General features: G+C 30.8%; 3 protein-coding genes across 4 annotated transcripts; 2 read left to right on the top strand and 1 right to left on the bottom strand.

The window, feature by feature from the left end:
• The first annotated feature begins 3,111 nt into the window (after positions 1 to 3,111).
• On the top strand, positions 3,112 to 4,102 carry LOC107923100 (transcription factor CPC). Its single transcript, XM_016853309.2, has 3 exons — positions 3,112 to 3,316; positions 3,460 to 3,547; positions 3,767 to 4,102. Exons 1-3 carry the CDS (start codon positions 3,265 to 3,267, stop codon positions 3,894 to 3,896), a joined length of 270 nt encoding a protein of 89 aa, XP_016708798.1. The 5' UTR covers positions 3,112 to 3,264; the 3' UTR covers positions 3,897 to 4,102.
• A 9,750-nt stretch (positions 4,103 to 13,852) lies between these two features.
• LOC107922843 (probable WRKY transcription factor 46) lies at positions 13,853 to 15,620 on the top strand. Its single transcript, NM_001327211.1, is given in 3 exon segments — positions 13,853 to 14,125; positions 14,238 to 14,366; positions 14,920 to 15,620. Coding segments are annotated over 3 exon segments (1,005 nt in total). The 5' UTR covers positions 13,853 to 13,859; the 3' UTR covers positions 15,530 to 15,620.
• A 257-nt stretch (positions 15,621 to 15,877) lies between these two features.
• Positions 15,878 to 20,005, bottom strand: LOC107922842 (dihydroflavonol 4-reductase). 2 transcript variants are annotated; one of them, XM_041105931.1, is made up of 5 exons: positions 19,818 to 20,005; positions 19,569 to 19,738; positions 16,681 to 16,893; positions 16,232 to 16,599; positions 15,878 to 16,143 (listed from the first exon to the last, which is right to left on the bottom strand). In XM_041105931.1, exons 1-3 carry the CDS (start codon positions 19,924 to 19,926, stop codon positions 16,780 to 16,782), a joined length of 393 nt encoding a protein of 130 aa, XP_040961865.1. In that variant the 5' UTR covers positions 19,927 to 20,005; the 3' UTR covers positions 15,878 to 16,143; positions 16,232 to 16,599; positions 16,681 to 16,779. The 2 variants fall into 2 exon arrangements, with proteins under 2 accessions (XP_040961865.1, XP_040961864.1); XM_041105930.1 differs by lacking the exons at positions 19,569 to 19,738; positions 19,818 to 20,005 and having other exon boundaries at positions 16,232 to 16,757.
• Positions 20,006 to 21,033: the final 1,028 nt, after the last annotated feature.

Genomic DNA, 21,033 nt, shown 5'->3' with positions numbered 1-21,033 from the left:
TTAAATTTTAAAACTCACTGGTCAGATTTAGTGATCTCGAATCACTGTTTCCAACACGACTGAAAATTAGGCTGTTACATTACCCCTCTACTAAGAAAATGAGTAAATTAGTATTTATGCATTAGATTAAAGAGTAAATTAGTTTTTCGGTTAAAAAATTCACCTATTTATCCTGTTAAAAATTGGTTTCTGTACGTCAACTATGCTAGTTTTTAATAGTATAAATAAATGAAATTTTTAATAAAAAGAATTAATTTACTCTTTAATCTAATTACAGAAACTTTATGTTAGTAAATAGAAGTGAATCAGTTGATTTAGAACGGAAAAGTTTTAACGCGGAATAATCTAGATTAGAGTATTGGCGTAAAGTTACCTTCAATTCTTACTTGATTGAGTTCCAACTGATCCTGCATTTAGAGGTATATTTGCCTAACAAAATTCAACCAACATTCAGTTGCTGTGAAGATGTTTTGGGCAATGCACGTGTTTTCATTAATTATTTATTTGCTACTATTTAGGTCACTAAAGATTCTGACAGCCAGACCCAGTACTCTGTGTGTGCATATTACTATATTAGTTAATGTTAAAGGAGAAGCAATGCACCTCTTAGAAATTACCAACAATTTATTTTTCTCTCAGCACCATGGCTCTGCTGCATTCTGCAAGCGCTGGTTGAAATAGTTTGGTCAGTGTTGAACAATTTTCAGATGCATCAGTCCGAATCTCATCATCAAATATTTCACCTTGTTTGGCACCCAAGAGTGCTGTTAGTTGGGCTTCTTCTCTGGAATTTTCAAGGTCTTTCTTCTTATTAATTCACATGTGCTAGAGCCTCCAAATATCAAATTACATTTTTCTTCACTAATTTGAGTGGAGTGGAACATGTAACACAAGATCCCAACATCTATTTAATGCCAACATACAACTATCCAATTCTGATTATATCTTCGAGCTTAAATTTGAAATGAAGATTTATTAATCGAATATTTACTTTTTTAAGATTAATTAAAATTTAAATTTTCGTTGTACCAAGTCAAGAGAACTCGATTAATCTTAACAAGACAAAAGTAATGGATGTTAGTTACTAATTATGGAGTAATGTTGAAATACTAGTAACATATGGGTAGTATCAGTTAGCTAAGGTTGGATATGTGTGGCAGTTGATGAACTTTCAAAGACTTGCTGCATATATATATACACATGAGAATGTTGAAGTAATGCTCAAAATCTCAAAAAGTAGATCTTTCAAATAATAAGAAAAAGGCACTATGGATATTCGCAAAAGCTGCCCCCCAAAACTCACTCAATAAAAAGTAAAAACACCTCCTCGCCTCACGCTGCTTCTTCATCTCAACTCAAAACATTTAAAATATATACCATAACGATGGAGTCAGAAATTTCTTTTAGGAATTTGAAATTAAATTATAATTTTTATTATTTTAATATCTTATATATTTATAAATTTTTAAAAGATTAAATTAATATTTTATTATTTTTAGGGGTGAAAGTATAATTTTATCTTTATTAATTTAAAATTTTAAAAGGCCTAAATTGAAAATTTTTTATTTTAGGGGGCCGAGACCCCTTGCCATCCATCCCCTTGGTTTCGCACCTGATCTACAGGGTTCAAAATTAAATTGTGATTTTTACAATAATAAAAAATTATATAATTTTATTATTTTAATAATCTATATCCTCATAACTTTTAAAGGATTAAATTAAATTTTTATTATTTTTAGAAGAGCCAAAGTACAATATTATCTTTATTAATTTAAAATTTTAAAAATTTTAAATAAATTTTTTTTACTAACTGCTTCTCTTGGTTGTACTATGGATAAGTATTAAATAATATTTAAAAAAAATATTTAAATTTTGACCATTTTCTTGTTCACACTCTACCAAACATTCATCCCTTCAATTACTCAGCACTAATATGTAATAGATAATGAGAAATTAATTAAATAAGCTTAGCTAATCTGCCCTTTCTTAATAATGAGAAAGAAAACAACAAAACTTAATTATCTTTTAGGTGTTGTACCAATATATGGACTTTGCTCTTTTCTGAAACAAAAAGGAAACTCTTTTCATAATTATTCTTTACCAAATATATGTTTGCACTTTGTTTTATCAAATGATTGGAAATAATAAATATTTTGACACTTCATCTTTATAATTTTTTTAATAATTCATTTATTTTTTTTTCAATTTGTATTTTTTATCAGATCACTTTAAAATTGATGAAAAATAATTAACGTTGTTTAACTTTACTAACGTGACATATATGTGGATTGCCACGCGGATGACATATCAATATTATATTAATTTTTAAAATTTTAAAAATATTCAAAAACAAATTTTATAGTCATTAATGATTTTAATTTTTAAAAATAATTTTTATATTTTTTTGAATTTTTAAAAAATTGAAACGTCAAATAAATCATTATTCCTAAAATATATATAAATTAAGATAACTATAACTTGCATATAATATGAATAAAAATAATTACGAGTGTATATTTGGTTTGAGCTAGATTCGGTAGGTTTAGTTTGTCGTGATTTAATTGTCACATCGTATCGATGTCAATCTCACTTTTCCCAGTATGGAATCAGACAATTAGGAGTATTAGTTTAAGCTTGAATTGTCCCCACTCCCATATTTCTAATTAACCCAATTACAAGTTCCCAGCACCTACTGCTACAGGTGCTGTTTTGTGCATGCCCATCAATAATTTACATTTTAATTATGCTTCAATTACTAAAGGAACCAACTCCTCAATAACATCCTCATATCATAACTCCAATATTTATCCCTGTTAGTACTAGTTGATTGACGTAGATTATGAATTCCAATTTTATGTTTAGGGAAGATTAAGAAAAAGGGGGCGGCGGTGCAGCCATTTGTGTTGCTTAGTGCTACGAAAAATCTGACCTGGATCTGGTGGCTTATGTCTTTCAACAGGGACAACTACAAGTCAACCAGTTTAAATTAAATTGTTTGGTAGGACCTGTCGTTCGTTGCTTTTTTTTTTTCCGCATTGTCGTTCGTTTGCTTTTGTTCCCAAGTGAAGGAGGGGGGACCCATTTTTATATATATTATTCATATCCCCTACAAATTATATAAATTGCCTTTGCCTCTTTGAGTAGGAAACTATTAATTTCCCTGATTCTCTATTGTTAACAATTTCCACTTTTGAGTATTGGGTTTCTCTCATTTTCTTTAAACCCTCTGCCAAATTTTTTTTTCCCGACCAGGGCCTAAAAGAAATGGACAAACGTCACCGGAAGCAAGCCGAGACTGGTAGTTGCTGTTTTGAAGGTATGTTAAGTCCTGGATCCCTTTTTGTTTCCTCTTTGATTGCTTTGGATGTTTCGTCTTGTTTTCCCAGTTTCCGTTTTTATGCTTCCTGGTTTGGTTTTAAAGTTAGCTCTGTGTTTGGTGGTGTTAATGTATTATGACAGAGGTGAGCAGCATTGAGTGGGAGTTCATAAATATGTCTGAACAAGAAGAAGATCTCATTTATAGAATGTATAAACTGGTTGGGGACAGGTAAAGGTACCATGAAATAGAAAAAAATTCCCATCTCTCTTAATCATTTTCAAAAACATCGCTATAACAAATCAGACATTACTACCACACATATATGGTAGAACCCTATTCACCTAATTTATATGTTCCCTGGATTTAGTCGGTCCATTATTTCATCATACCTGTTCATGGTGCACAGAATCAAAAGGGTGCAATGATTAAGAAGCAGTATATATGCAGGTGGGGGTTAATTGCAGGTAGGATACCGGGTCGGAAAGCTGAAGAAATAGAAAGGTTTTGGATCATGAGACATGGAGAAGTATTTGCAAAGAGGCGAAGGGAGCTGAAGAAGAGACACGGTTCTTCTTGAAAATAACGGCATTCATTTCTTTTATATTAGGGATGGAACAATGTTATGTTTTTTTGGGTCTCGTGTTGTTTATGATCTGTGTCTTTGTTTGGTGCTCTGTTTCCTTCCCTGTAAGGGTTGCAAATTGCAGTGCATGCCGTTTGTTGATGTATGGCACAAGGTCTTTTTGTCGAGATGGGAAATGGAAGAAGGTAGTTGCAGTTTTATTCGATTAAAAGTATCTTCCCTGGCTTTTGTTGGCACACTTATTTCATGTCAATGGATTGAGAGAGGCTTCATGCATGTCCAAGACAAAAAGGCATTTCCTATGTTATACTCTAAACCTAACTAAACTAATTGAAACTCGGAATGGATAAATATCGAAGAAGATAATTACAACTGAAGTAGGTTGAGGGTCTTTTTCAGCTGACTCACTCTTCTTCGTGGTTTCGAGTGTTGAGTAGGTGAGTGAGGATTGGGGGGAATAAATGATGTCCATGTACGCGTATGTTACCATTTAGGTTTGGGTGAAAGTGGCAAGTAAATTATACACTAATTTAATTCAATTAAAAACACTTCAAATTTTATGGAACATTTTTTTGAATATCTTTTTTTACGCAAATAGAAGAAAGTGACCCCTCTTTCTAATCAAAATATAGTAAGAAATTGTTAAGCAAACAAATTTTCATTTGTATTTATTATACAATTGTTTTTAAAATACAATTTATTATCAGACCATATATATTCAATAGTACTTACTGGTTTAGAAGTACTAGAACTATTAATTCTTTCTATCATCCAATCTCTTGGTATTGATAGATCTCTTAAATCTAATAATTTCGGCTGTATTTCAGTAGTAAACCTGTTTGGTTCAAAGAGTTCAATAATTTTGTTATTAATCTCTTTTATTTCTACTTTTGCCTTATTTGTATATTCATTAATAGAAGTCCAACCGATTGCTAGATCTTCTGCAAAATCATTAATATTAGAATTTTTTGTCTGAATCCTAAGGTAAAGACACTCTTCTATTAGAGGGTCTGTAATGAAAATAAAGTAATTTGGTTTAACTTTAAATCCTATTACACCTGTATGTAAATTAGACTGAATACATCCAATAAATGCTTTTATTGGATTTTCAAATCTTTATTAACATTAAAGATTTAGATAAATATCAAAATACTGGTTGTATTATTTTAAAAGACTCTGAAATGATCCAAAATACAACTACTATTTTGACTAATAAAATAGAAAACTTATTTATAGATAAGTTAAATCTTGAAAATTCAAGAAAATCAATTAGTAAAGATCTACATAAAAAGAAATGGAAACCACGTATTAAAAAATTTTCTAGTTATAGTCCGTCTTTTAGAAGAAAAACTTCTAGAAAACTTAAAGATATTTTAAGTGTTAAGATAGGATATATAGTCAAAAACTTTTCTAACAAAAGAAAAGAAACTAAAAAATGAATTAAAAGTCTTGAAGAACAATATTTAGAAATATGATTTAAAAAGGAAATAAATCCTGAATAAATATTATATGAGTTAATATCAGAAACAGACTCTGATAATAACGAATAATATATATTTATGTTTAATATAGGAAATAGTTCTAATAATCAATTAGAAGAAATTCCTAATTCTGAAAAACAGAATATTAAATTAGATAATCTAATTGGAGAAGAAAATGACTTTTTCGATAAAATGATAGAAAAGATTAATAAAAATCATATTTCTAAAGAAGAAATATATAAGATCTCTAAGTTTAAAATATGGACTCAGAGACATATAGAAAAAATTAGCGGTAATACAGTCGCTAAAGGTACAAGAGAAGGATTAACAAAAATCCCTCTTTTTACTAAAGATAAAATCAAGAGGATTAAAAAAAATATATCCTCAGGTCAGATATATACATTTAGGTATAATCATGATCACTATTAGAGCCTTTTTCAAAAACTCTAGAAAATCATAAAAACATCTAAATATTATTTCTCAGGAATTCCTAAAACATATAATTATATTAAGCCCTAAAAAGATAGAGCTAGAAAAAACTGAGATAGAATTTTTAGGATTAAAATTATCTGCGGATGGTCTTAAACTCCAAGATCATATTATTGTAAAAATAAAAGAATTTCCTGAAAAAATTGAAGATAAAAAACAACTTCAACAATTTTTAGGAATAATTAATTATGGAAAAAATTTCTTTCGTAATTTATCTGAAAAAATAGGTGAGTTATATGAAAAATTAAAAAAGGGCACATCTTTTAGTTGGTCTAAACAAGACTCAGAAATAATAAAAAATTTAAAATCTGAAATAACTCAGAATCCTAAAGTTTATCTACCTAAACAATGTGATAAATTAATTCTAAAAACTAATGCATCACAAAATCATTGGGGATGTATTTTAAAAGCTAAAACCACTGATAATGAAGAATTAATGTGGTTATAGTTTTGGAAAATTCAAACCAAATGAGGTTAATTATGTTATATATGAAAAATGACTTCTAGCTATTAAAAAGGAATAAAAACTTTACTTATATATTTAGCACCTGAAAATTTTATCATAAAATCTGATAATTAGGCTGTTAAACAATTCTTTACTAACAATAATTTAGAAACTATAAATAGGTTCTAATCTTGACCGTTGATGTAACTCAATTTGTATAGTTGGTTATGAGGAGCTCAACTATAAATAGAGATTTACCCTTCGTTTGTAATCACTTCATTCATAGTTTGAATATGTTTGATAGCATTTACTCACACAGTTGGCGCACTGTTTTCCTTGGCTTTTTATATTATTTGTTACTTTTTTCGTTTCAAGTGTGCTTCTGCTATATTTTCAGTACCTTACAGAATTTCTGCAAGAATTATCACTTTCGCGAGAGTTCGATCGACTTAGGCAGATTCGAAGAAATTGCCTAAGGTCGCGCGGTTTGCGAGACAAAATGTTTAGCCCTGTGACACATACACGTGGATGCCACGTTAGCATTTAATTAATTGTTTTAAAAATAAAAAAATATAAAATTTGTTAAAAAAATTAAAAAGTAATAATTTAAATATTTTTAAAATTTTAAAAAGTTAATTACTTATTAAAGTAGCATTCACCTGGATGCCCCATCATCAAAATTAACAAACATTAACATTTCCATATTGGATTTTAGAGATGAAAAATTAAATAAATAACTAAAATGAATATTATTTTTTTTCGTAACTAAATTATCCACACCAATAAATATAATAATTAGCTTTGTTTTCTTAAAAACATAATTGAAGGGTTTTTTCTCTCTAAATCCAATGAACAGAAGAGAAAAGGTTTGTTGCTTATATTGTCGTTGTCCTAAGGATAAATGAAAGAAATGAGGGGAAAAGAAAGATCGTGGTTAGATGAAGATGAAAGTTTGGTGGATGAACGGTGGAGAATGGCTACGCCTAGATATTGGTAGGTCCAATTATATGGATGGGATATTCTTTTAGCTGTTTTCAGGCCTACTTTTGGACTCCACTGAATAATGTTATGTTGGGCTTTTTCTTACCCATTTCATTTGCCCAAACCCAATTTTTTATAATACTTCTCCAAATGCTATATTTAATCGTTGGTAAACTATCAAGTTAGGTCACCTAATTTTTTTGGGTATTTCTATTTTGGTCGCATTAAATGAAATTTCTACAATTATATCTTTTAACTTTTAGGATGTTTTTATTTTAATCACTCAAACATTAAATCTCTAATAAGAGTTGATTATATATGCCACATCATGTTTACTCTTTCATTTCGATCACCTAACTTCTAAGTCGTTTTCATTTAAATCACCCAATCAAATATTTCTTTTTTATATGTTGATTGAGGAAAAATATTACAGATTTTAGATTTGACGAATCAAATGCATCCTATCTATTATTAAAGAATCCCCAAGCTGGCCTTCAACGTATATTGCATTGCTCTGCCAAACTCCCCACTTGCATGGTGATGGTGTTCACACCAACTTTTTGAATAATAGATGGGAACATTTTAATTGCCGCAGGGGCCTCTAGGGCCAAAGGTAATATCTTTAATGGACCCCATGGTAGAGATTTAGTTAGCATATGATGGTTAGTACTCAAACAAGGTATCACAATCATCACTAACTATATTCACAATTCCGGAAGTAGCTTCTTAAGAATTGGGATATCAATAGCTATGGGCGAATTTACTAAGAATTTAGTTATTTATCCAAACTTAAAGAGGAAAATAATTTTGGACTAAAAAATTATACTAATTTAGAATATTGATTCGGCTTGAATTTCAGTACTCGATGTCTGAAAACTAAAAAAATAAAATTTAATTAGAATAATAAATAATTGATAATAATAGATTTTTGTTTTAAAATTTTAATATTGATAAATTAATTTGTAATTTGAAAATACTTATTTATATATATAAAACATATTAATATAATATGTGGGCTCCATTATTAATAAATAATACTTAAGAAGCTGGGTTTCCAATTGGTGACATGTGGGAATAAACGTTGGTGGCTTCGATGGTTACACCAAATGGGTGTTGGGATTGACGGTTGTTTGAGGATCTTTTACCGCATAATATCCTTTTTAAGTTTGCAGCAACGTTTCCGCCTAGTAAAGATGAAACTGCATACTCATTGGCTTGGAGATGGGATACTAATTGACGCTTCTCGGTCAGATCAGTTTATTTGGTGGCCTCTAACAATACGGGAGGAGATGGTCAGAACTCAGAATTGGTGGAAGCCAATATGGAATTTTAGGGGACCCCAACGTGTTCGAGTATTTCTATGGATAGTGTGCTCGGATAAACTTTTAACAACCCATGAGAGAAAAAGAAGGCGCATGACAATGGATGATCGATTTAGCTTGTGTGGGGTAGAAGTTGAAAATATGGATCATGTTTTGCAAAGTTGTATTGTAGCGCCTGTAATCTGGAAACGGCTGGTACGCAAGGAGAAGTTCATTGAATTTGTGACCATGCAATTTCCTAAATGGGTACATTGTAATCTCTCTAATCCCCGTTATTTTGCTGGAGATAATGCTGATTGGGACATTCTTTTTGGGTTGCTGCGTTGGAACCTATGGAAGTGCCGAAACATGTTAGTTTTTTATGAAGATTTTGTGGAGCTTGAATCTATTCTTGAGGTAAGTTTGAGAATGCAGCAACAATACACTTTTGCGATGGAGTCTCTTGAAGGTAATACTATAAGTGTTTGTTCAAGAAGTATGCAATTGATAAGTTGGAGGAGCCCTTCTCTCGGATGGTACAAGTTGAACATTGATGGTGTGTATAAACCAACTATGAGTATGGTTGCTTGTGGGGGAGTTATATAGGATTGGAATGCGAAATGGATTGTTGAATCTTCTAGATTCGTTGGTTCCTGTTCGACATTGGAAGCGAAACTTTAGGGTGTTGTTGAAGGCCTTCGACTTGCCTGGTGGAGTGGATAATATGGACATTGTTAGTATGTTGACCAGTAGTGCTTAGATCGGGGAGTATAAAATGGTTCGGGAAGCTCGTACTTGCATGAAGAAAGGAATGAGAGGTGATTAAACAACATGTCTACAAGGAAGATAATAAACTTGCTGATGGCTTAGCTTCGGTGGCTTGGGGGTTAGCAGTTGCAATGTTTGGTCTATTACTCTCCACCTAATGTGATTTTTGATTTCCTATATGCTGATGCTCATGGTTTTGTAACACCAAGAATGATGTTTGCTTAATATTTGTTTTATTTCCTATAAGCCTCTCTTGGGCTTATGCTTTCATGGATTTGGGTTAACCAAGCTGTACTTCACCTACTTTCATTATACTGCAAGCACCAGCTTACCTTGAATTCAAAGCCAAGTTAAATGGCAAGGCACCATTTTCTATTTTTCACCTTTTGGAAATTCAAATTTAATTGTAAATTTTATTAATTTTTTATTAAATTTATTAGCGTGATATTTTGAAATTTTATATAATGGGAAAAGAGGATAATAATTATTTTTAGATATCATTATCATATAATATTATTTTATAATTATCAGTTTATTTAAAAGAATTATCTTTCTTTTAATTTCAATGCTAGCGCAACTTATAATAATCCTTTATCCTATTTAGTAGTGACGATAAAATTTGAGATATCCTAAAGATTTGATGTCAAATATCCTTTCTACAAATAGAAAAAAGAGGATAATAATCATTATTAGATATCATTATCATATATTTTTGTTGTATAATTATCAATTTATTTTAAAAAAACATCTTTTTTTTGTATTCTTCAAGTCTGTTTTACGATTATTGTTCGGGATTCGTGGTTACCCCTTGTAACAATGTCATATCCAGAGTTTGAACCTATGTCTCCTCTTGAGAATACAATATGCCTTACTATTACCCCCAACACTTATTAGTAGAAAATTATCTTTTTTTTTAAGTTCAATGTTAGTACAACTTACAGTAACCCTTTATCATATCCACTTATGCTCATGGTTTTGATTTCAATATAGTACAAATTAAAAGTTTATTTCAAAACGTCAATTATTTCAAATGTTTTAAAATAAAACGATGTTATTGCAGTGCACTAAATTATATTAGGTGTAAATCTTTTATATATGTTCTGAATTATTTTATATATAGAAGATGTGAATTAGTTAAATCTTTATATATGCATTAAATTATATTATATGTAAATTTTTTATGAGTTAGTGTTTGGTACAGTGACCGTATATTTTTTATTTTATTTTACAAGCAACCTTAAAAGATTGTCATGTGTTTTTTAACATTGAACTTTTAACATTTTACCATACATCCATAAGACACTTGTCAACCCCTAACATTTCTTGTAGAGTCTAAAACCTGCACTGACAGCGTATCAAATATTATTTTATATTATATATAAATATAAGTTAATTAAATGTATTTTTAATTTAAATACAATAAACCTGTATATCTATATATAATACTAATCAACACCGTTATTAATTAAAGGTAAATAAATTATTTTATAATTATAATTTATAATCAATACTACTATATGCAGCAATTACCTTATTTAAATTTATTTATTTCATAAATTTATGATTAAACTCAAATTATAAATTTTTATATCGATTAAAATTAATTTATAGCCCATACACTGTTGGGTAAGAAAATTAATATTTTATATAATAATAATGTATATATGTAAAACTAAATAAAATATTTTTATTAAATAAATAATTAAACTTTCGAGACTTTATCCAAAAAGCTGATGCAAATTAAATCAGATAATGGTGCAAAGAATTTGATTAAAGGCAAATCTAGCCTATAGAATAATGACAAAATATGATATAAAATTGGAGTACTTTGACGTAGTCCATAGCAAACACGAGATGGAAAAATAAGACTGATACAAAATATTACTTCCACACGTTTAGTTACTTATTTTTCTTTTGGATTAGGCAGGCATTTTTAAGGGGAGTTCTTGAACCATTTCCGTCAGCACCATCATTATTCTTTCGACAAATATGTCATAAATTTCAATGTCCTACTTTTGTCAAAAGTTGATGAATTTTTCTATTCAAGCGGAACTGAAGCCGCTTTCTTAAATAGCCTTAATTGTCTTGAGACTATCATACTATCATAATTCATAATCTAAACTTCCTAACTATATGTTGTAGTTGAAAATCCACCCTCTATTTTGATCCCGCACTATTCCCTGATTGCAGCAAAACTGACATAAATTCTAACAGTACCATCAATATTCAAACAGCCGAGGATGGAAATGAAAAAAAACACTTAGAAAGAACAGGAAAACGGTTACCATCAGTATTCAATAAGGAGAAAAGAATAGGAAAACTTGGAAAGAAACCAAAACCTTGGTCCCTACCCTTTAGTGCTTTTGTTCATTCTAATAATTAATAACAATAAGTAGAGATGAGCTGCAAAGTTTCTTGCACAGCTACCTTGAATTTTCTTGGAAGTTTTTAAGTAGTAAACATGTTGGGCTTGAAATTGGAGACTTTTGGCTTTTTCTCAAAATTTCATTAATCATCATCATTTGTCTTCCCCAATAAAACTATGTTCCAACTTTATTCAGAAAAACCTGTATTCACTGCTCTATTTAATGAGCAAAGCAATGATAGATTGGATGATTGTTGGGTGGACTTCTTGTTTTTATCCCACCAAAATTAACTATTTCTAATCGCTAATTAGTATTAAAATTATTTTGGTAAATTTAAATTGTCGTATTGATAAATTTAACAAAATTAACAATTAAATTTAAAATTAAAAAATTAAAAAAAATTAAATTCTAAATTTAATGAAATTACATTTTAACATGAAATTATAGAATACGCTTTCGGAAATTCGTTGTCTAAATTAAAAAGATGTTGAATAGGTGTGAACGCAATTGTTATTCCAACTCAAAAATCAGAAAAAGCCTAATTGAGTAACCACGTGCTTTAGACTTTGGGGCTCCATGTTTGATTACTTTACTATTTAAACCCTAAACCCTTTTTGTCCCTTAAACCTAACGCATTTCTGTTCCATTTCTTTTTCTATTAAAACATCAAGGTTTGTAACCTTACCATAAATAATAATACTATCTAACAATACCATCGTGAATCATCTTAACAATACTATCTGTCATTGTGTTTTCCTCTCGAGGAATATGTTAGATAGGATCTGATGGATTCTTTTAAGAAGAGTTGAGCTCGAGATTCTAAAGATATTTTCCTGAATGACATTAGCAACCTTAAAAATATCAGTTTGGATTAAGATCACTTCAAATATTCTATCTACAATAAGTTTTAGACTGCCCATAATGCTCCAAAATTGAACCTCAGCCACTGTACAACTTCCTAAATATCTGTCAAACCCCATGATCCATTCATCATTTTGATCCCGCACTATTTAACTTAATTTATCTACGCAATTGATTTTCTTTTTCTCTTTCATGTTGAAAATCTGACCCATTTTGATGGAATGGCAGACACGCCATTTTCATGTTTGTGAAAGAAAAGGCCAGCGCGCTTAATTAGTCTTTCATTACTTGTTATTTTGGAGATAAATTAGAACAAATCCCGAAAATAATGTGTGGTGTAAGTGGCTCACATGGGTGGATCACTCCATCAACATCATCGTAACTAAGGGATTAAAACCTTGTATTCTTCCTCTGGTAATACACTGAGCAACAACGCGGAAGGAACTTTGAAGATTCTTTTCTCATAATATATATCTTGACTTTCTCTACAGTTTTTCTTTCTCACTCCAATTTGGGTTTAATTCTAAATTTCATCCCTCAATTATATAAAAAAGTAGGAATCTAGTCCTTCCATTTTAATTTGTTAAAATTTAGGTACTATTAAACCTCCTCGTTAAAAATATTAAACAATTCATGTGCAATGGATTAGCAAAATTATCAAAAATTGAATTGAATTAAATTAAAATCTAACAAAATTGAAGTCTATGTTTTCAAAAAATAAAAAAGGGGTGAGATTTCAAATTAAACCCTTCAATTTTTATTGTAATTGGTACGTTGTTTGGTGGGGTTTGAATTGGTCAGCAACTCACCTTTTCTATTCTTACTCCTTTTTCTCGACACTATAATACTACTACGTCTCCCCACCCTCATTGTGACTATACAAATTTCGCCTCTCACTCAAATTCCCCCCTCTTTCCACCTCATTTCTTTCCAATATCCTCTTCCCTTCCGGCCTTACAGATCCTCTTTCTCTTCACCTTTTCTTCATTTATATCTCTCTCTCCCCACCATTTCTCCATTGCTTGTTTATATCTATTAGGGAGTTTTTGTTTCTGAGTGTAATTTGGGACTTTTAACTTGTTTTATGTTGTTAGTTTTTGGTTCTTCGTCTTTGTGCAAAACTACAATTACCCCTTCCATGATCTAGTGTTGCTCCATTTTTTGTTTCCTTTTGTAGTTGTAAAACCTCAAACCAGGTAAAACTATCACCGTTGGGAGTTGAGAGCCGCCTATAGTTTACCACATATTTGGGTACATTTGTTTTAATGGAGCAAGAGGCTCTTTTGAATGAGCTGAAAGAGGGGAGGGAGGTGACGAATTTGCTTATGAAGCATCTTCATCTTCATCTTCCTTCGTCTCACCAAACAGGCCTAGTCTTGATTGAGAAAATACTCGGTTCCTATGAGAACGCACTTTCAATTCTGAACTGCAATGGTCTTGTGGTTGAAACTAAGCCCTCACTTAGCACGATGGAATCCCTTCCTTCCATTGACCATAGCAGCCCTGATAAAAGAGATGTGTTTAAAAAGAGGTAAATATAAATAAATAAAAAAGACTTACACCGCCATTTCTTTTTTACGGCTTTGTTTAAAAGTGAAGAGAAGGAAATTGATGTATGTTTGAAACATTTGATCCTTTTTCAGGAAAACGTCGTCCGGGTGGACCGAGCAACTTAGGGTTCGCTCTGGCACCCCATTAGACAATCCTGTTGATGATGGATTTTGCTGGCGAAAGTATGGGCAGAAAGCTATTCTTGGATCAAATTTTCCCAGGTGACCAAAGTTTTAGTATTTCATGTATAACCCTTTCTTTTTGTTTTTTTAAATAAAGACTGTTGCTTTAAAATTACAAGAATCACATTTCATGGCTTATCCAAAGGACACCATTAGTCACGCCATCACATGTAGGAGGGGGAGGGGCGTATAAAGGCATTGAATTGCCAACAACAAAGGGATAAAAGAAAAAAGAAAAAAAAGATAACATACTTTAAACTAAGAGGCAGCTTTAGAGAGAGATTGGCTGGGTGGGAAATGGGGATTATATCTTAGTCCTTTTTTTCATCGAATAGAAACGTAAAACCCGAGTACATGGTAGTAAAAAAGGACTTCAAATTTTGTTTTATCTTAGTCCAAATGTTACATCGTCATATTTAACACTTAGAATACCAATTTTCTTGGCTGACATTATTGAAATGTCTGTAATGTGTCGATAAAGACGCATTACCCTGTTTTTTATCTGCTTGGAGCTTGGTGTAGTGCACGAATAATCTCTTGTTTTGTATTTTATATAGCTTCTAACATTCAATTTTGCACGTACAATTTTCAGGGGATATTATCGATGCACTCATCGCCACTCACAGGGCTGTTTAGCCATTAAGCAAGTTCAAAAATCAAACGACGACCCTACCATCTTTGAGGTGAAATATAAAGGAAGGCATACTTGCAATCAAACCTCTCACTTTGCTGCTACCTATGTATCAGTGTCAACAGAGTCAGAAAACGAAGGGAACTACTCTCCGAAAAGACAGCACCAGCTTGAAGTGAAACAAAAGCAAGCACAACAAGCCTTTTCGAGTTTCGGATCGGGGATTAAGGTTAAAACAGAGGACTTGGACAATAGGGAGGACATTTTCCCTTCATTTCCATTCCCTGTTGAATCAGAACAAGTTAAAAATGGCTCGTTCGTTGAGGCCCTAATGGAAAACGATATCATGGGAAATCTTTCTCCCGCGTTTATATCGCCGGCAACATCTGAATCTAACTATTTTTCGATGTCACCGTGTCACATGGGCAGCTTCGAATCTGATCTTACGGATATAATCTCCGCACCAACTTCGGTTACTAATTCGCCAATCGGAGACCTGGATATCTCATCACTTGATAAATTGGAATTTGATCCAAGCTTCCCATTTGACAACCCTGAATTCTTCTATTGATCTAAGGAGAAAAGAGACACACATAAGTAGTGCACTAATTTGTTAGGGTAAAGCTCAGCCAGCATTAGAGAAGACATTGATGAGTGTGACGAGACAATAGACAGCAATTTATCTGTCTCAGGTTGAAGCCTTTCTAAATTGGCTTGAGGGTGTTTCTTATATAACGAGAAAAAAGAAAGTTGTAATTTGTAACCTTCCATCCGTGTAAAATTTTCTTAAATCTTCAATTTACATGTGATAGCGATGTTTTTGTTCATAAATATGTGAAGTAGTCAGATTCTTTAACCAGTAAGAATTCAGTTCAGATGTAGGATACCTATCCAGAAGTTTTCGCAATTCAACCATGTATAATGGAATCATCAAAGATTTGACCTTTTCGAATTCTGTCTGTAACTCAAATATGTGAAGTAGCCTAACTAAACAACAGTTTTAGTGATTACAGCATTTCATTGAATTGTTCAATACATAAATTTGGAAGTTCAAGTTCCCCTAACTTGAGACCCAAGTTGATACTATCTTCAAGGATTGTTTTGACATCACATTTGAACTCAAATCCAGCATCTTTCAGCTTAGTTGAACCCCACACTATTTTTCTATCCAGCTTCTCCACAAACCTGAAACCAAGCAAAGCATGCAGGATTTGTAAATTAGGACTGCTTTACACGTAAAACAATTCAGTATGATAGGTCATTAATGACTTACTCATCAGGTATCTGGATGTCAGGAAATATCATTCGGTAGTGACTCGCAATCTCAGCAGAGCTCAAATATGCGGTAGCGCAAAGGAATCTGCCATTGATAGATGGCTTCTCGAGGCAAAAAATATGAGCGTCGCAGACATCTTCAACGTGCAAAATGGGAACTTTCCCCAACAGTTCCTCCAAAAACCTTAGGGTGTTGTATACTGCTTTGTTATTTGTGACTTGAGAAACCAGCACGTTCACGCTTCCAGGCATGGTGGAGAGAAGCGTTCCTCCACCCACAAGTCCAAGAGCCAGGCTCACTATTTCTATCTTACCGTTGTACCTCAGCAGTTCTTTCTCCGAAGCTGTTTTCGAGCTTGCATATGCCTGCCAGTTTTATACCAAACCGTAAAGATTAAGTGCATACTGTTTATCTCCGTGGATGGTCATGATATACAAGGATTTTACCATTAAATGGTCGGTGCTGTAGGCGAAAGCAAATCCATGGGAAGTCCAACAAGATTCGTCCAACTGGTCTTTGAAGCCTTCGCCATCTTCTTTTAAAGGTCATGAGGCTACCACAGAAGCAGTGTAAATGAGTCGCTTCACAGTCCCTGATGTAATGCAACACTCCACAATACTCTCCACCCCTGCAACTGCTGCCTCTGTTGTATCTTTGAACTGAATGTCATATTATTAAGTGACAGGAGATAAGACCAATTTGTTCAAGATGCGTAAATTTTTAAGTGATTAGTTTTTTTCTTAATAAAAAAAATGCTAGAACACACGATTATTCTTATTTAAATTGATAATTTTATTTTGTTTTGTTGTACTTTTACGAGCTAGTCTCTGCTATTTGACTAATGACAACAAATTCAACTAATCTAATATATATATACACAATATTGTTTTTGAATCTGAAAGGTTAACCAGTATCATGAGAATCTTTATTGAAATATCAGGTTCAAGCAATTCTATAAAATCACCACAATAATTCAATTCTATAAAATCACCACAATAATTCATTTTTAGATTTTATGTATAGCATTAGCAATAAATGTAAAATATCATAAACCCCAATTCACAATTGTCTACAATAAGTAAAAAAAAGATTAAAAAAACACTTATTCTAGGTTTTCATTGAAGATCAATACAAAATTGTTACCCTAAGTTAAAAACATATTAAAAACTAATCAAAAGAAAGACTAAACAAATGTACAAGAAAACCCAATACAAAAATAAAAGTATAGAGACTAGTTTTAACAAACGGAAAACACAGAAAAATCATGTTAAAAGAAACGGAGGAGGGAGGAAAACAGAGAGAAAAACATAAGAGAATGAAAAATAAATAATAATTAAAAGAAATGAAAAATAAATAATAATAAAAAGAAAGTTAAATTTTTTTTATATTGATCTTCAATGAAAATCCATAACAAAAAAATTTTTAATCTTTTTTTGCTTATTATAGACAACTGTGAATAAAAATAAAATGAAAAAAAATTAAATTTTTCAAAAAAATAAAAGTATAGGGACTAATTTTAACAAATGAAAAACATAGAAAAACTATGTTAAAAAAATGAAAAAGGAAGGAAAATAGAAGGAGAAACAAAAAAGAATGAAAAATAAGGAAAAATTTTTTTAAAAAATAATAGAAAAGATTAAATTGCTCAAAACGAAAAAAATATAAAGATCAATTGTATAATTTAACCTAAAATTTTCGTTTAAAATGATGATTTAACATGCTACGTCAGCTTATTGTTATACTGTTAATGGCAATTAACGACTCAGTGACACGATAACGTAAGTAACTAAAATGTAACATTTCAAACATAAGTGACTAAAATGTAACTTGACAGAAACAAAAGTAATTATTTTGATAGTTTACCATTACTTTTAAAGAAAAATAGAAATAAACTTATGCCGACGAGTGGTACTATATTTATATCACACATGAATATTTAATGTATGAATACTTTTTATGGGTAAATGCGATAATTTAGTGTAAAAATGGAAGCGTAAATGTTTTATGTGTAAAATTGTTTAAATATTACATTCTCATTATAGCATTGTCTAGAATCGAATTTAAACTTTCTATCACTACAACATAATATTTTTGTCACCGAATTAAAAAAATTATTGACGATAATGAAATAATTCTTAAATGCATTAAATTAATTATTTTTTAATTTTTTTCCTTGGTGACAGGATTAAAATATTTAGTAATATCAAATATGGCTTTATTTACGTGGATATATAAATATGCATATGGATTAAGGTAATATTAGTAAAAGTAATATGGAGATTCATGTATTAAGAGTTAGATTGTATTTTTTTTATTTTATTTATTCGAAAAATGAGTAAGCTAGTCCTAGTACATTAGATTAAAGGGCAAATTGATCTTTTTGTTAAAAATTCCATCCATTTATATTGTTAAAAAGTGGTGTGGTTGATGAAATAACCAGAAAATGATATGTGATGAACCAATTGTTAACAACAAAAATGGATAAAATTTTTAATAGGATCAGTTTGTTCTTTGATTAACGTACAGGGACTAACTTGTCTATTTTTTAGTAGAGGGATAGAATGCAATCTAAGACCTCCATGTAGAGTTGTCCATGGGTCAGGTTGGGCCCTAACCAAATTCTAGGCCTGATTGATAGGCTCGGGTTGGGCTTGAAAATGAGCATAAATTTTTGCCTGAGCCCGACTTGGATAAGATGCTAAAATCCGAGCCCAACCCGCTCGTAGTAAAATTTTTTATTTTATTTTTTTACATAAAAAATTTAAAAATATAATACATCAAAAACACTAAAAATATTAAAATAAATATTTCTCAACAAATTGAAAATAAATTAAAAAATATTTATACTTAAATAACATTAAGATAGGTACAATTTAACAAGCAAATACCTCTAAAATAGTAGCAAAATTAACAATAAAGCAAGAGTTATACAATATCCAAACAATAACAATAAAATAGTAGTCACATAATAGTGAAATAATAGCAAAATAATAGGAAAACAACAGTTTTTTTTTTGCAAATTCGGGCTAAGCTCGGGCCAAAAAACCTTATTTGAGGTTTGACCCGTTTTCTAAAAAAGCCTTCTTTTTTGCCTAAGGACATTTTTTCAAACCTATATTTTTACTCAAATCTTCTCATCTTTTATCCTTTTATAAGGTACTATTTAAATAAAAAATATAATTAGTTAAATAGATAAATGAATTAATGTGATAAAATGATGCATTAAATATGAGAAAATGGACATAGTATCATGTGGATTGTGGATCCATAAACGCCAGTTAAGATCTGTTATAAACATATAATAATATAATATTAATAGAGTTGAAAGTGAAACCTGAGAAATCTGGGGCAGGTGCTGTAATGGGGTGGCCATATGAACTACAAATTGACAACCTTCAATTGCTGCTTGAAACTCACTGGGATTGTAAATATCAGCTTCATACAATCTTAACCTGGTTTCTGCATTTGGGAGGCTTTTAAGAAGCCCTACATTATAAGCATCTCCTGCAATTCGCACCATACAACTTAGATACCAAGAACAGACAGATGAACAAAAGACAGCAGAGAGAGAAGAAAAACTAACCCAAATTCCTCGTAGTTGCGTGAACGATGTGTCCCTTTTCCAGGAGCCTCTTGACAAGTGAAGAACCTAGGTAACCGGCAGCACCAGTCACGCACACCTTACTCTCCATCCAATGCAGAGCTCTCCGTGGTATTATCTTCAATGAATAAGAACAAATATGGGGAAAATGTAATATGTTAATAAGAGGGGAGGATGCCTTGTAGGCACCTGACCCTTATTTTAAATTAGTTCCCAAACCACAAAATGTTCTACTACATCTTCAAACTATCAATGTTATATCAATCAGGTCTTTTAATTATTGAAACCGTTAATTTAACCATTGAATGACACCTAAAATCTTATATGATATATTTTAAAATGAAAATTTTAAAGAAATGTTAAATGTTGCTGCGTAAGTTTTAAAACTAAAAATGAAGTAAAACAAAAAGACACATAAGATTTGACATATCTTTTAACACTTAAATTAACAATTTTAATAAGGAAATGACATTATTAATATAACATCGATAGTTTGAGGATGTAACTAGAATATTTTAAAATTTAAAGATCAAGTTAAAATAAGGATCATAATTTAGGAATGTTTGATGCAATTATCTCTTAAATATTTATTTATTTATTTTGATACAACTTATACACTATGAAGCAAATCACTACGCCACACGCATACACTATGATCCTTATTTCGATACATAAATTCCTGCAACATTGTCTTGTAGCACGGGTACAGGATGAACACCATAGTTTTTATAATTTTTTTATTAATATTTAATTAATTTTTCCTGCATGTAACTTTTTTTAGATGTTCAAATAGAGGCATTTTCTTTGAACAAATAAAGAAAAACATTGAATTTAACATCTAAATTTATATTCTTACAAATTTTATTTTACAATTAATATCTTATTGTTATATAATAGGTTTCGTATCGAAATATTATTGTTGTATTAAAGATATCATAACTGATTTTTTTGTAACTGAAACATTTTTAAACAAATTGTTGGAACCTTTAATTGTTCCATGATGTGTTCAAACAAGCTTTGAAACTTAATTATCTTCAATTATTTCATGAACGGATAAAATTTATGTTAAAATGAATGCCTAATACGGTCAAAGTTCTTTTAGGTTGACTTTATTGACAATAAAAAGTCATAATTTTCTTTAATGTGGGGAAAGCTTGTTTTCTTGTTGCTATGAATGGTTGGCTCATGTTTTCTTTAG

This window comes from Gossypium hirsutum, chromosome D11, assembly GCF_007990345.1.
Source record: "Gossypium hirsutum isolate 1008001.06 chromosome D11, Gossypium_hirsutum_v2.1, whole genome shotgun sequence".
NCBI lineage: Eukaryota > Viridiplantae > Streptophyta > Magnoliopsida > Malvales > Malvaceae > Gossypium > Gossypium hirsutum.
The sequence above is the reverse complement of the archived record's forward strand: the minus strand, read 5'-3'. Positions and strand labels throughout refer to the sequence as shown.

What these genes read in the sequence shown, in the direction of transcription:
- LOC107922842 (XM_041105930.1), bottom strand. Translation starts at nt 16,485, where the DNA reads ATGCCTGGAAGCGTGAACGTGCTGGTTTCTCAAGTCACAAATAACAAA. An exon ending in GACATCCAGATACCTGATGA is followed by an intron (nt 16,144 to 16,231) that starts GTAAGTCATTAA and finishes GCTTGGTTTCAG; the next exon opens with GTTTGTGGAGAAGCTGGATA.
- LOC107923100 (XM_016853309.2), top strand. Translation starts at nt 3,265, where the DNA reads ATGGACAAACGTCACCGGAAGCAAGCCGAGACTGGTAGTTGCTGTTTT. An exon ending in TGGTAGTTGCTGTTTTGAAG is followed by an intron (nt 3,317 to 3,459) that starts GTATGTTAAGTC and finishes GTATTATGACAG; the next exon opens with AGGTGAGCAGCATTGAGTGG. An exon ending in TATAAACTGGTTGGGGACAG is followed by an intron (nt 3,548 to 3,766) that starts GTAAAGGTACCA and finishes GTATATATGCAG; the next exon opens with GTGGGGGTTAATTGCAGGTA.